We start from the raw sequence: 16,723 nt of genomic DNA, 5'->3' as shown, positions 1-16,723 counted from the left end.
GCATTTAGAGATGTACGACTATGCTAAACAGCTGTTTCCTCTGAGTTTCCGCTACCTTATTGGCTGTTTGGAGGAGTACATTGTTTTCATTTATTATTTTATTACGGGAGTGTAGCCAATTTAAGTGACTTGTTCAAGGTTACAAAGTAATTCCGAGGTGAAGACTGAACCTGAAACATTAGGGTTTCGTTTCCAGTGCCATAGCCCTTAGACTGAATTACCTACAGTGTTTTCTGTTAAACTTGAACAGATAACTGTCTGAAGTGGCCAAGGATGAAGTGTACTTATACTGTCGTCATCTGTTTACATAACCCACCATTTTTTTCAGTGTCAGTGGCATAATTGAGGGCTGACCTAGCAGCGCTAAGTGCAACGCAACATGAGCAGTCATTGGCTGGGATGTTGTGGTAGATCAAGGTGTGGTTACAGTTATGCACATGGACTGCAGAAGGCATTCGTAACAGGGAGGCCGCATGGTGCCCAAAGCAGGTTGAGTTCTGATACACTGCAAGAGGACTGGCTGTGGCATTTGGTAATAATATAAAGAGAATTAAAAAGCATTCAAAGTTGATCTAAAATTACTACAGATCACAAACCTGTATTGGCATCAAATTAAATAACAGAATTGCTTCATCACATTATAAACTCAAATAAATGTCTGTCGGCAAGAAACAGATAATGTTACTAAATACTTAAGTTAACTCAAACATAACATTCTGCCTGTTCTCTTTCTCTTTATCAAAATCTTAACAAGTGTGACTCACCATACATTATGAAAAATTGCTAAATGGTTTGTCGCATTTATGCTATATTGCATAATCTTTGTGTTTCTTCTCAGTATTTTTCTTATTGTACATGCACACTTCACACCACAGAAAGTGTGTAATGTTTAGTGAACTTAATGGCCACATGTAGATGACCATAGATATTTGCTCTTCAAAATCTAAGGTTTTAATATTACGACAAATGCAATGTAGTGTAATTAGTTCAGATTTATTCTCACATGTGCATAGGGCATTTTATTTGCATGCTTGACCAATACACACATGTACTACTTTCTAGCATCGTGCCCCATAGGTTATGTAAATATAACAACCCAGAATACAATATGCCAGCAGTAGTCTAGGCCTGGGTAGCCCCCGCAGTTTCATGGACCCTGGTTAGGCATGCTCAAAAACTCACACAATGGAAATAAAAAGATATTAATTGATTCTTTAGGATATCTGGGAAACCAGCAGTGTCAGTGATAGCAAATGAGAACAAGATGAGAACATCAAAACTCAAGGAAGAAGAATGAGAAGAGCACATACTATATTTCATTTGCCTAATTATATACTCCCAGAGGTTTAAAGAATGCATTAGCAGGGCTAACAGAAATATTTTTGCTTTCCTTTTAATGCTAAGTTGTGAGTGAATTATTACCTGAATGAAGAAACAAAAACAACATTTCTAGCTTACAGTACATCTCCCTTGTGTGTGGAATGGAGCGGCCAATAGGGATTGGTTTCAAAATAAAACATTGTGAAGATTTATGTGTGCAGTAAAATTGTCCTTGTTAACAGTTCCCTTTTGGAGCTTTCTCTGTAACACTCTCTTTCTGCATTGCAGGACTGGTCTCGAGGCTATCATGGAAACATATGCTTTCTGGAGACCTCCTGTTAGGACCCTCACCTTTGAAGATTTTACCACGATGCAAAAACAACAGGGTGGGTATTTAAACGGGCACAATATTTTAGTATTTCTTCAAAGGTAGTTTTATTGATACATGTAAGAAAAACTGTAGCAGGGTCACCAAAACATTCTGTAGGAAGCACATATCATAAGGTCTGCATTCTTGTCTTTGAGCTCCTAAATTTAAAGTATCTTTCAACATTTTATGCTATATTAAACCTATTAATTTGATCCTGCTGGTAAGTTATACATCAACAAGAATGTCTTTTGTGAGTTTCACACCATTTCAGCTATTTGATATGGACCTTGGCTGGATTCTGTTCTTTGTTTTGTTGATGTCTATGTGTTTGCAGCATTACACCTCAAAGACTTCATCAGTGGGCATCACTTTTGTGGGTTGCCATGCAAGCACAAGTGATCTTATGTATGCCAGGGCTATAATTTAGGAGCTTTGTTTCAACGATGGACGCAAACCATGTCCTCTTTGTCATTTTCCTTATGTTTTTCTAGTTCTGTTTTCCCTCTGTGGCAGCTGTGTATTTTCCTTCTTGGTGAATTAGTAATGTCTGTAAAGCATCTGTTTGGCCTACGGAGGCTGTTCTGCCTTGCTGAGGTGCAACAGTCCTGGTATATTGGGGCATAATGTGTCCCATTAATTCTAGGAGTACACGCTACTATGTTTTAATTTAAAAACTGTGTTTTTAACTGAAAACAAGCAGCTTTCCAGGAACTTCAATGTATTCTGTCCAACTAACTGTTGATGATCTTGAGTTTTGCACCTTATACTGTCATGGTTTTTGCTTTGTATATACAGATTATGAACACAACTAACCAGCAGGTAACACTGTTATGTCTGTGCCCAAACTAAGAGGCCCTAGTCCTTGTTCTTGTATTTCTCTGCAGTTGGCTAACTCCCACCAATCAGCAGCTGTTCATTTCTATTTATCTACACAGCTGGCCTGCCCACATGGGTTACATTTGATTTATGTATTTTTCTTCTCTGCCTATTGCTTACCGTGAGCAAAGGTGATAGATAGATAGATAGATAGATAGATAGATAGATAGATAGATAGATAGATAGATAGATAGATAGATAGATAGATAGATAGATAGATAGATAGATAGATAGATAGATAGATAGATAGATAGATAGATAGATAGATAGATAGATAGATCTTTATTGTCATTGTCACTTTTACAAAGGAACAACGAAATTGAAGGTGTAGTCGACTCAGCGTGAGGAATAAGAGTTAAAAAGACAAGAAGAGAGAAAATAATAACAAACCGAATAGTAATAAAAGTACTTTACAAAATATATAAATTGCACTTGTTGACTTAAGGTCTATATTGCACATTGGTAGAATGATATGGAGCAGTTTTATTCTGAGTTCAGGGCCATGATTGCTTTCAATTAAAAGCTGTTGTTAAGGTGGTTTGTCTTAGTTTTCATTGCTCTGTATCTCTTGCCCGATGGCAAAAGCTGGAAGAGGCAATGACCGGGATGTGATGAATCCTGTGAAATGTCTATTGCTTTTATGCATCGGGAGGTGTAGATTTGTTCCAGAGTGGGGAGGATACAACCAATTGTTCTCTCCGCTGTCCTGACGACCCTGTGGAGCGAAGTGCAGCTGCCGTACCACACACACAGTCCGTACGTGAGCACACTCTCGATGGAACAGTGATAAAAAGCAAGGAGCAGATTTTTGGGAGATGGTTCTTTCTGAGAATTCTCAGAAAATACAGTCTCTGCTACGCCTTCTTCAGCAGCTTCTTGGTGTTGGCGCTCCAGGTCAGGTCATCCTCTAGCTCAATACCCAGAAACCTGAACACCGGGACCCTCTCCACACAGGCCCCGCAAATGATGAGTGGCTGGATGTCAGTTTTGTTTTTTCTAAAGCCAATAACAAGCTCCTTCGTTTTTTTGGTGTTGAGGAGCAGGTTATTGCTTGTGCACCATTCTGACAGCCGCTCCACCTTGTCCCTGTATGCCAGCTCACCCTCCTTGCCCGAGATGAGTCAGACCACTGTCGTGTCATCCGAGAACTTTATAATCTTGTTGCTATGGTGAGTGGGGAGACAGTCATATGTGTATAGTGTGTAGAGGAGCAGGCTGAGCACACAACCCTGAGGCTGAGAGCAGTGGATGTGTGGAGACCCAGCCTGACCCTCTGGGAGCGACCAGACAGGAAGTCCCAGATCTGCCAGTTTGGACACCAGTCGTTGTGGGAGGATGGTGTTAAACACCGAGCTGAAGTCTACAAAGAGCAGTCTGGCGTAGCTCCCTTGCTGCTCCAGGTGGGTCAGGGCAGCATGAAGGGCTGTGGCCACAGCATCCTCCGTGGATCTCTTTGCTTTGTAAGCAAATTGAAATGGGTCCAGGTCTGCTGGCAGGCAGGCGATGATATGACTCCGCACCAGTTTCTCAAAGCACTTCATGATGACAGATGTGAGTGCCACTGGGCGGAAATCATTCAGACTGTTCGTGATGTATTTTTTCGGCAGCGGAACAATGATTGAGGACTTGAGGCAGGATGGGACAGTGGCCTGGGACAGGGACTGATTGAAAATCCTAGTGAAGATTCCGGCCAGTTGATCTGCACAGTCTTGCAGCACCCGTCCAGCCACACCGTCAGGTCCTGCAGCCTTCCTCGGGTTCACCTTCCTCATCACCCGCCTCACCTCACACTCTTCCACTGTGATATTGCTGTTGTGAACAGGCTGCTGTGATGGACCTGCTGTTGGTGTCGCCTCAAAGCGGGCAAAGAAGATGTTCAGCTCCTCTGCCAGAGAAGCGTCTCCCTCAGCGGCCAAGGAGTTGCTGGATTTGTAGCCGGTGATGTGCTGGACACCCTGCCACACCTGCCTGGTGTTGTTGCGCCTCAGATGGTCCTCTATCCTCCTTCTGTATGCTGCCTTGGCCTCTTGGATGTCTCTCTTCAGGTTCGTTCTGGCTACACTGTAAAGAGCCCCATCCCCAGACCTGAAAACAGTATTCCTAGCTTTCAGCAGACTCTGGACATCCCTCGTCATCCAGGGCTTCCTGTTAGGATAAATCCTTATGCGTCTGTCCCTGATGACATTGTCCATGCAGAACCTGATGTAATCCAGGACTGCCGTATTGTGGTTCTCCAAGTCTTGGTGATAGAAAACCTCCCAATCGGTTCTCATGAAGCAGTTCTGCAACTGTTGGGAGGCCTCCTCGGGCCATATGGTAACAGTCCTGGTCATAGTGGGAGCTTGTTTCCTGAGGGGAGTATATGCAGGGATTAGAAGCAAGGACGTGTGATCAGACTGGCCAAGGTGTGCTAGGGGTTTAGCCCTATAGGCCTGTCTGATGTTTGTGTACAACTTGTCCAGTGTTTTTACTCCCCTGGTTGCACACTTTATGTATTGATGGAATTTGGGGAGAACTGCTTTCAGATCTGCATGATTAAAGTCCTCAGAAATTATGTGAACAGCCTCAGGATACTTGCTCTGTTTACTACTGACGGTGTCATGCAAAAGCCCCAGAGCCGAGTTAGCATTAGCATTTGGTGCTATGTACACAGCAGTTAGCAGTATAGCATTGAATTCACGGGGGAGGTATATGGGTCTGCATTTAATTGTCATAAACTCCACGTCTGGAGAGCAGTGTCTGGTGACTATGGTGGAATTTGTGCATCAGTTATTGTTCACATAAATGCACAGCTCCCCTCCTCTTTACTTACCGGAGCGCTCTGTCCTGTCTTGCCTGTGTGTTGCAGATCTGTTTAGGTGGCTGCACAAAAAAAGCTATTGTGGCCTGAAGGGGGCACACAGCTCCCAACACCCAAGATAGACAGACGCAGATACAAGTTTACGAGCACAACACAGGTTTTACTGTGTTGTGGCAAACACTTCCCAAGCCCACCTGCACAGCACAGTACATTAAAGCACCAAGCACAGTGAAACAGAACAATGGCACTGTCTTCTTTTCTCTCTCTCTCTCTCTCTCTCTCTCTCTCTCTCTCTTCTTCCACCTCCACTCCTCCTCCAGCAAGCTTCGTCCCTCTTCTCCTGACTCTGGCTTCTGGAGCAGTGGCAAGGGGCTTCTCTTATCCTGAACCTGGGAGTACTTCCGTTGGCCTTTTGGCGTGGTCAGGAAGCTCCACAATCCATACAGCACTCCCTGGTGGCACCCACTGAACCTTACAGGATTGTGGCGAAATTCAACTCCCATGAAGCCTTATGGGAATTCGAGGCACCACTGCAACCCAATGGGGCTGCCATCTAGTGCTCTGGGAAAGATAATGCCCTTTGTCTGTTCTCTCCCCAGGTCCTTCCTTTATGAAGGCGTCACAGCCACACTATGTAAATATCATTGTCTTGCCCTGCTGTCTCTACTTATATCTTTGGTTTCAACTTTGTTTAAGAGATATTGCTTTCTGATGTGTAGTCCTCATTTTGATCCATATTTGCCACATACAGTGAGTTTTGCTTGCTGTTCAATTAATGTTAATTGTTTTGAAAGGCTTTTTTCAATATGAATCCTACTTTGCTTCTGGCAATGATCCTGTCTAGTGCATAGTCACCTGATCTCTGCCATTGTCATATAGTAGAACTCAAAGCGGTGTCACATGTACAGAGTACACTGAAATTCTTATTTGCGTATCCAAAAACATGCAACTCATTACCACTCTTCACATCATGATAAATAAGAACATATTAATAGGTGTAACTTCATGTTATTTAATAGAAAATACAGATAAGTTGGGGCGGCATGGTGGCACAGTGGTAGCGCTGCTGCCTTGCAGTTAGGAGACCTGGGTTCACTTCCCAGGTCCTCCCTGCGTGGAGTTTGCAGGTTTCCTCCGGGTGCTCCAGTTTCCTCCCACAGTCCAAAGACATGCAGGTTAGGTGCATTGGTGATCCTAAATTGTGTGTGTGTGGGCTGACGCCCTGCCCGGGATTTGTTCCTGCCTTACGCCAAGGTCAAGCTGGCTGGGATTGGCTTCAACAGACCCCCATGACCCTGTGCCAGGATATAGCGGGTTGGAAAATGACTGAATAACTACAGATAAGTTTAATGAATGCACTCCTTACTCTTGCTTTTAAGAAAAATGTTAAAACTCAAGATCAGGAATAACATAAGCAATGCACAAAAAAATATGTAGAAAATAAAAAGTGTTATATTTATATAACAACTGCAATTTAGTTGGTGTAAAAGAATATATATATATATATTTTTGACATAAGCTCCCAGATACATTTCTCGTAAAAATATTCTTTAAATTGTATTTTTCCCAACAAGCTTGCTTTCAGTTCAGTATGCATATAAGACTGATATAGAATTGTATTAATGCTTGAAGAGGGTAGAATGGCATGATTTCTCAAATTCTTATACATGTTACTTATAGAAGAAATGAGGGAAATCCTTAGGAAATACACATAAGAACAGCATTTCTCAACCATTAAGTATTTGCGACCCGAGTTTTCATAACAGTTTTAATTGCGCCACCCTAATGTTTTTTTGAAAGGAGCCCACTAATACCAATTTGTTCTTTTTAAATTAATGATATATCATAGATGCATATTTTATTATACCTACTTAACTTTTATCAACATTTATCTAACTCTATATTTATTTTTCTAGTATCAGAGTGTAGTTTAAGTTAATTTGTTTTGGTTTCAATAGATGTATTTTTCATATTTTCGATTCTTGTTTTCTTTTTTTCACATCTTCACGCCTCCCTTTTTGTTACTTCGCGCCCCCCTAGGGGGGCCCACGCCACAGATTGAGAACCACTGCATAAGAAGATGACATTAAACTGCAATGTACTTTACTTTGTATGACCTCTATAAATTGTGATCTCATCCCAAGACACTCTTTTCAGTTCTGTACAGAGCAATTTTCAAAACATTTCTACAACTGGAACTTTGTCCGTCTATGAGATTTGGTGTGGTGGGGCTGAGCCGGTGATCTAGTGATGGGTGAAACAATTTGTGTGAAATTGAATTATGTTTCACTTCCAGCAAAATTTGTTCCATTCACACTGGAACAAAGGAGTTTAGTTCTTGTCTTGGATCATTTTCAGCCATTAATACTACATGCATTCACCTGTCATGTTACTTTTCTATAGAAATCTTTGCTAAAAAATAAATCACCAGAAGCGTGCATATCATCTACTAGGACAGGGGTAGGCAACGTCGGTCCTGGAGTGCCACAGTATGTGCAGGTTTTTGTTCCAACCCAGTTCCTTAACGAGAACTCAATTATTGCTGATGAAGCACATATTGCTTAAGTGACATTTTAATGCTTCATTTTAGTGGTCTCGCTTGTTAAGGTTCTCCAACCTTAATTGCTTATTTCAATCTTAAACTGCTGCATTCAGTGTTTTAATTGCTCTTTATTAGCAATAAGATGTAAAAGACAAAGCAGCCAGCAGTTCTCCAGCTAGCTTTTTTCCAATTACATCTGTGTGTGTTCATCATGCACGGTTTGATTTAATAAAACACTTAATAGAAAAATGTGACAGACTGAAAATGATCTGTTTTAGGCTTCAAATCATTTGGATGATATCCTTGGAAAGGAAAAAAATCTACGATATAAAAGCCTTACATTGCACAGACTAACAAGCCATAAAATTAAATAAGGTCTGAGATTGGCAATGATTGGTTTCTAATTAAGCAATTGGGTTGAATGAAAACCTGTAGCCACTGCGGCTCACCAGGACCGACATTGCCTACCCCTGTTTTACATCTTATTGCTAATAAGGAGCAATTAAAACACTGAATGCAGCAGTTTAAGATTGAAATAAGCAATTAAGGTTGGAGAACCTTAACAAGCGAGACCACTAAAATGAAGCATTAAAATGTCACTTAAGCAATATGTGCTTCATCAGCAATAATTGAGTTCTCGTTAAGGAACTGGGTTGGAACAAAAACCTGCACATACTGTGGCACTCCAGGACCGACGTTGCCTACCCCTGTACTAGGAGGTGGGTTTTGACATTTCTGACTTTGTGAGATACGGTGCTGAGATTTCCTTTGGAGAAAATGCAGTAATGTGCACAATGGGGTGTTTTGGTTGGTCTTTCTATTGAAAATCTGCAGCATGTCACATTTGATGTGAATGAGTATCATAAACAGAATTGATTTTACCAGCAAATAGCTGCAGAAAAGAACACAGGTAATAAGCATGGAAGTGTGAACGAGGCTTTAGGGTGCAATATTCCTTGTTTAAAAACCTTTCAAATCCTAAAAGCTCTTTTTAGTGAGTTTTGTGCTTTGCAATTACAACATCACCTGCAAAACAAAAATCAGTGTCAGTTTCACAAAACTGTATGCGGATTGAAACTTGCTTGTTTCACTCGTCACTACCTGCAACCTTGTGGTGTGCAATCCAGCGCCTTAGGCCACAATATGGATAACATATGTCATAAAAATGTAAAATATGCAGTACTTTTTTTTTTGTATTACTTCATATCTCATTTAAATTTAACTAGTGGTCCATCCTGTATTAAATTGTGTCTTATTCATGGGCCTGCTGGACTAGACTGGGCCTCCCTTTAATATAAGATTTGACATAGTGAAAATGAATAAATTAATTTTTACATAATGTTCTTCTATCAGCTAATGACATTGCTCTTGTAATACAGTATATATTCTTTTTGTCTAAGACAGTTAAAAGAAAATAAACATTAGAACTATAACACCCGTGGCCTAGTACAGGAATGGCAGCTCCATACAGTAAGAAAATTTGGGGCACCAACCAGGTCGTCCCATTTTTTTGTCCAGGGACACAAAAACAAAACAAAAGGAATCACTGCTTGGCGTGTATTCTTCATGCTACAGTATGTGGTTTGCCAACTTAAAGAAAATGGGGCTTGCTGGGTTGATTAGCCAAGGTCACTGTGGTAGCAGAGCTCCATCCGGCAGGTTGCTCGTGCCAATAATGATGTGTTCTTCCAGGAGCCTTGGGTTTTAATCGAGGTTGAACAAGAAGGGTCAGGTCAGTTGCCTTCACTGGGTTTCTTCTCGGCAGTGTGGAGAAACAAGGAGATGACAGTGTTAGTGATAGCACCCCCTCTCGTCTCAGTGGGTTATACATACCTCAACAGAGCCATGCCTCTGTGACACACTCTATTAGGGTAAAAAGTGGGAAGTCATAGGTGCTTCTTTAACGAAAAACATGTTTTATAATTCACCCTCACACTGTATGTTCTATATTTGTTCTGCAAAAATGCAGTTACCAAACCCATGCTGGTGCAGTCTTATTCTAGGAAATCAATCTTTAATCCCAGTTAATTTATTTCATTTTCCCCATAATCCATCCATCCATCCATTGTCCAACCCGCTGAATCCGAATACAGGGTCACGGGTTTCCCCATAATGCATTTCAATATTTTTTTCACCCTACTTATTTGTGAAATTAATCAAAGTAGGCAAGCATAACAAAAATAGAATAACTGCCTTTACAGAAGATACTATGTTCACGGGGAAATTGATGTCTATTTTGTTTGCTGCACAGACTTCCTGAGATTCCACCCCCTTAACAAAAAAAAGGCATGATAAAGGCATAAAACTTTAAAATTCACAACATTACATCATCATAATATTCTAGTCATGACAAAATACAGCTTAAAGCTATTATTGAATGCACATGGCGCAAAGAGCAGAAAAGCCAAGTTTTGAATTATTTAATTATGGCGGTATCTGAGTGAAATTTTGAACAACAAAATGAAACTCTGCCAAAATCTCATTAATAAAAATATGTGCATGATTTCCCACAGTGTTAGTATAGTTCCAAAAAGCTGACACGTCTAGCGAGGGGTGAAGCCAGCAGTTGTTTTCATATACATACACGCATCCATGTGCATTCGCTTGCAAATGCTCCTGATGTAAAGAAGTATTTACAGTATGAGCAGAATCCCTCAATTGTATATAATCAGTAAGCTGCCATTCTAACAGCAAAATGTGGCAAAGCAGGACTGCACTGAATGGTATGCCAGTTTACCAAAGGGCAGGCTCACTCACAATGTGACAGTCAACTCAGAATCTCTGTTTGAGGAAACTGGAGCCCTCAGAGGAAACTCCAATAAATGCAGGGAGCACATGCAAACTGAAGAGAGGGCAAGTTAACTGGGTCAAAGGATTACTCGCAGCACCACTGTGCCGTTCGTTTAAAATGACACTTAAAATGCAAAAACATGCCCCAGTCCTAACAGTATTAAGACAGCTTGACAAATTCTCTTACTCTTCACTGAAAACAGTAAAAAGCTTTCATTGCGCTCCCTACCCTCAGTGAGAGTTTTGAAACAGCGGGTGCTCTTCAGCCAGAATAATGTGTCCTGTTTCCTTTTTCCTGTGAGTATTTACAGCCTTCACATTGGTGGAAACACTTCACAGAAATTATGAAAGAGAACATGTGAAACATATGCTATTATGACTAATTTAATGAAATTATAACTTGTATAGTTAGCACTGCTGCCTGATCCACACAAAAATCCTGCATTTGAATCCGACACCCTGTCACTGTCTATGTAGTTTGCATGTTCTGCTCATGTCTCCTGAGCTTTCTGTGTGTAGTCCAGTTTTTCATGCACAACTCAGAAGCATGTCTGATAACCCACACACCTTCCATATGAATATGGAGACACTGCCATAAATGCCAGTGGCATCAGTTGCTGGGTAAAAAACAGGAACACCAGCTTTCCAGAACAGCTCTGTAGTCGGTTGCTTGTGAATCGCAACTGAAAGAAATGTTGGTGAGCTCATCAGTTAGGAGTGCATCACTGCTTGCACACAAATGAAAATGAATTCTATCACAAGCAGATAGGCAATCTTCTGAAATGATGACCTAATGTATCGGTAGGGACAGGGATTTGCAGAGAACTAAACAAAAGTACATAGATTTGATTGACATGTAATCATTTCCTAAAATATCTTTTTTTGAATTATTGAATAATAATAATAATAATAATAATGTTCTGTAATATAGTATATATTTAAAATGCTAAAGGTGGTATCTGTCTGTTATGTGATTACTTGCGACACAGTGAGGCTAGAACCTTGATCTTAGTCTTATTCAAAATCTTATGACCTGATATACACCAGTGAAGCAAAAAATATGGTTAGTGACAACCTCCATGAACTTATCTGGGTCTGCATCTTTCTTTGCAAACTGTCTAAGAGGGTGACTTTTCAGAAAGGAAAAGAACACTGATGGCATTTACTGAGTATGAGGCATATTGCTGAGGCCACTTGTAGGAAGAAGAAGACGATGAGCAGCAGCACCATCTGCTTAGCATCAAGTGCAGGATACAGAAAACATGCATGACAAAGACAGGCAAATGTCTGTGCAAACTGCTCCTGTCCTCACACCAAAATACAGCACTACACACCGTGACGTCACGAGAAAGAACTCCAGTGGTAACGTCTCCTGAGCATGAAGCCAAACACGGGAGATGCGTCAGTGATGGAGAACAACAAGACGTAAGTCTGAACATTGAGCCATTGAGCAGCTGCCAAACCTACACCACAATACAAGATGCAACAACAACAAATGAGAACAGCATCAAACACTCTCCACTTGGCCCATATGCAAGCATTGCCTGTACATCTTTACATTAATGTTTGGTTTAAGAGCACAACGTATCAAAGTTATATCAGTGATGTGTTGACTTTGGATCAGTATTTTTTCTATCCATCCATCCATCCATTTTCCAACCCGCTGAATCCGAACACAGGGTCACGGGGGTCTGCTGGAGCCAATCCCAGCCAACACAGGGCACAAGGCAGGAAACAATCCTTTTTCTAATGAAAAAAAATTTGTTTCTTAAATGGAAATGTTCAGAGTGCTATATACAGTATGAACCGCCTTTATCTGAGGACCTTAGGTGCCTATGTTTCCAAGTAATATAATATAATTTTCCTCAAGAAAAAAAAATACTATTTGTAAAAAGCATCAGGGTAGAATAGATTCAAGAGTGGCTGGAAAAATGGTCAGATAAAAAAATAAACCTATTTTTATATAGTGCATTTCATCTGTAAAAGGCTTCCCAAGCCAATTTTAGAATACTTTTGTTTCCATTTTCCTACCGTGAGATCGAAAGGGGCGCTCTCGAGCTGTCTTTGAGCCCAGAATAAATGTTAGTAAAGCCAAAGTTATGAAAAAAGGTATTTCATTACAGAAAATAAAAGCACAATGAAGAGAGTTAAACAAGAACTATAACAAAATATAAAATAAGCCGACTGGCAGTAAATCCTAACAGCACCACCCAGCCTAACTGAGCAGATTTTAATCCTCTTTTCTTATCGTGCTTTTCCACCTGATACTACAAAAAAAAAACCCTCTTTACTAACCTTTTATATGCTTTTCATCAATATCTGGCTTAACTTTTTCCAAACTGTCATAATCTGTGTTTTGAATCTTAACTGTTTAATTTTTGATATTATTTTTATTTTATTTTTTGTTAATTTTCATATTTGTTTGTGAAATCACCTGGAACCATTTTAAATTACCATTGTACAGGCCACTGCCTTTTCATGTAAGCCCACCGTGGCTTTGTTTACAGTAATGGCACAGTTGCCAAACACTTGACCATGGGCATTACTGTGTGTGATATCATCAGTCTGTGGTTTTAAAAGCTGGTGATTCATGGTACTTTGTATCATAGCAGTTCTTTTCACTAAGAAATCTTCTTCTTGATTGGTGTATGTTTATTAATACGTTTACAAGTTTACAACTTGCCAGTATTTACATCTTCCATGTACCAACCTTTGCTTGTGATTTTAACCTCCTGCTCTATACAAAAAAAAAAAACTTGGACTTTTCCTAATCAATTCTTAATAAATCATAGTGAACTACTTTCCGCGTGTTCATTGCACCATCCACTCAACTCCAAGTTGAAATAAGGTATTTCCAGGAGATGTTTTTAAGCCTGGACCAGAGAATACCTATTAGAATACCTGGAATACGTTCTGAGGTCAGAACAGGGCTTTGAATCCTCCTAGCACTCCATGATCAGCCCCAAGTGTTCGTACTTGTCTGTGTCTCAGGCCGCCAGTGTAATGCCCATTATCATGAGTAGCAGGGCGAGACGTATAACACAACAGTACTTTCTGCTGTTACCCAACCTATTTCTACTGCATTAACTACAGTCCTTCATTTTTCTTTTAATATTTAAGCACTGTGGTGACTATGTTGCCAGGAGAATACAAATTATCACCGCCAGTGTATTCTTTAGGTGTGTGGTTTGCAGTTGGTCTCCTATCCTAAACCCCATAAAAATACCTGCACCCATGTCTCCTACTTTTATATTAAAGCATAGTTAGCCTTTGTGACTTGCTAACATTGGGTATTTGGTGAATAATCAGTTGGATGTTTTTCGGATTACAGTCCATTGTCTTTACTATTATGCCACAAAAAGACAATTTAACAGTTAGTCGTACTTGTTATATTAGACTTTGGTTGGATGTTTCTTTCAATCCACACACCTCAGACCATTGCATTGTCACTGGTGAGAAGATGTAAAACTTGATAATAGGAAAACCTGTCTTTGCTGCTCAATAATTATTTAACTAGTCAGAAGTGGTTCTCATATACTGATATGTTTGCTTTTCAGGAGGAAGCACAGGTACATCTCCAACAACATCTAGTACTGGAACACCTTCCCCATCGGCCTCATCCCATCTCCTCTCCCCTTCCTGTTCCCCTCCTACATTTCACCTGACACCCAACACATTCAATGTAGGATGTAGAGAGAGCCAGCTATGCAACCTCAACCTCTCTGAATACCCAGCCTGTGCCAGGAGCAACATGGCAGCTCTGCAAAGCTACCCTGGCTTAGGGGATACCTCTTATGGAAGGCTGCCGCCAGGGAGCAACTCTGTTAATCAATCTTCTGAAACATTCATGCCCCAGAGGACCCCATCTTTAATTTCTGGAATGCAAACATCCTCTGCTTCTCTGCCTGGTAATAATAAGATGGACGCCTATGGTGGTCAGCTGGGATCTTTTCCCACCTCTCAACTCCAGTATGTCATGCAAGCAGGAAGTTCTGGTCCAAGTTCCTCTACTTCCCATATGTTCAGTAGTGGCCATATGCAACAAGGATCTTACAATGCATTCTCCCTACACAATCCATACAATCTCTATGGATACAACTTTCCAGCTTCACCTAGACTGGCCACAAGCCCGGAGAAACTAACTGCCTCACAGAACAGCATCCTGTGTTCATCTCCACCAAATGGTCCATTTGTAGAAAGACAGTACTTATCTTCTGGAATGGATGGAATGCACATGATAGGCAACTCGTCTGCAGGACAGCAGACAGTAAACGCCTGTGATAGCCGTCAATATGGAGCTGTGTCAGGCCCCACTTCACAAATGTCCGTACACATGGTGTAAAGCTGATTTTAGGCTCAGTGATCCGAAGAAGCAAAGTCAGCATTTTTGGAAGCTAAGCTACATGACATGTTAAGATGGAACTCAGAATCGCATTTTTGATTTTTGTTGCCTGTGTTTGGAGGATGGGCATCTGAATAAAAAATGGAAAAAGAACAAAAACAAACAAAAAAAAAACACTTATGTCAATAAATATTTTAAAAGGACCTGTAACATTTCATGATGATTTGCACTGGTCTATAGTCTTTTACATCAAGCAAACAGGACAGAAAATGAAGGAAAGTAAAATCAGTTGGCTCTCGGCCAAGGACAGACTTCAGATTGCTTGGATGAAAGCGAAAATCTTGGTGCAATATTTCTGGAAGACGGATTTAAGACTTGGACACTTTGAAAGTAAAGGTATATAAATATACCTGCCAGCATCATCCCCTGATGGTAAAATTTTTATCAACAAGAACAGACTAACATTTTTGCTTTTAATGAGCAGAGAAAATTAAATAAAAAAAAAAGAAAAATGGGGAATGAAGTCTGAAGAACTTAGTTTAAATTTGAAGATTTCTAATAAGAACATTTTTTTTAGCTTGACAGCCAGAAACTGGGAATAGGACAACTAAAGAGAAAAAAAAGCACTTAGCATATATTTATATATAGCCAAAATGTTGTAAAGCATATGAAAGTTTATTACAGTGAAGCCAAGAGCTCAGTGTCATTGACGAAAGACAACTTCTGATCCTTCGGATCTCTTGTTTCACCTCATGCATAAAGGAATTGTCCAAACTATAGTTTGGTGAAAGCAAAAGATATGAGTGGTGTGCAAAAAGAAAAGAGTTATTAGACTGAATAATTAAGACATGTTCTGTTGTGTTGTAGAGAAATATATTTATGTGGCTAGCAATAATACAGTACAAAGAAAGAAGGCCAGTACGATGTACGTTATTTGTAACAATGAAGAAACCCAAAACAGAAGCAAACCATGCCTGTATAAAAATGCCTTTGAAATAAATGTGTAAGTTCAAAGCACAAATGCAATGCTCAATAAACATAATAATGTATGTACAGTATTTTTGATCCAGTGTTTACGAACACAGAAACAAAGTGCAACTGGCAAACACTGCTAATAGTTCGCAGCCTTGAACCCAATGTTAACCCAGTGCTGCTGGGGTAAGTTGCGGCTGCTTGCAACCCTAAATTGGATCAAGCAAGTCTGAGACTGTTATGCTCTGTATCAAATCACACGTGTACAGCCGACATCACATTATGTGACTTCTAGTCATTGGGTATGTCAGGTTTGCCAACCACAGTTGCTGACCTCGTCACTGGACTGGGTCAGTTTACACAACTGAAAATTGCTGGTCACCTCAAATTTAGCAACAGTGCCGTTTTGCTTCCCTTTTTTCTGACAGCCACTAGTGTGCTGCCTGACGGAACTGGTGCTATACAAAAGGTTAACCAATTACAGTGGAACCTCAGGTCACGACTGTAATTCGTTCCAAAATTCTGGTCATAACCCGATTTGGTCGTGAACCCGAAGTAATTTCCCCCATAGGATTGTATGTAAATACAATTAATCCATTCCAGACCGTACGAACTGTATGTAAATATATATTTTTTTAAAGATTTTTAAGCACAAAAATAGTTAATTATATCATAGAATGCACAGTGTAATAGTAAACTAAATGTAAAAAC

The 16,723-nt window shown here is 40.2% G+C and overlaps 1 protein-coding gene across 1 annotated transcript in view; it reads left to right on the top strand.

Moving 5' to 3' along the window:
- tbx15 (T-box transcription factor 15) overlaps positions 1-16,098 on the top strand; it is a 73,474-nt gene extending 57,376 nt beyond the window's left edge. Inside the window, exons 7-8 of the mRNA XM_028800754.2 lie at positions 1,609-1,706; positions 14,256-16,098. Of these exons, the coding sequence (XP_028656587.1) occupies positions 1,609-1,706; positions 14,256-15,040 (883 nt within the window). The 3' untranslated portion in view covers positions 15,041-16,098. The remainder of the gene's footprint in view (positions 1-1,608; positions 1,707-14,255) is intronic.
- The last annotated feature ends 625 nt before the right edge of the window (positions 16,099-16,723 follow it).

The sequence above is a fragment of the Erpetoichthys calabaricus genome, chromosome 4 (assembly GCF_900747795.2).
Source record: "Erpetoichthys calabaricus chromosome 4, fErpCal1.3, whole genome shotgun sequence".
NCBI lineage: Eukaryota > Metazoa > Chordata > Cladistia > Polypteriformes > Polypteridae > Erpetoichthys > Erpetoichthys calabaricus.
This window is presented reverse-complemented; position numbering and strand designations above follow the sequence as displayed.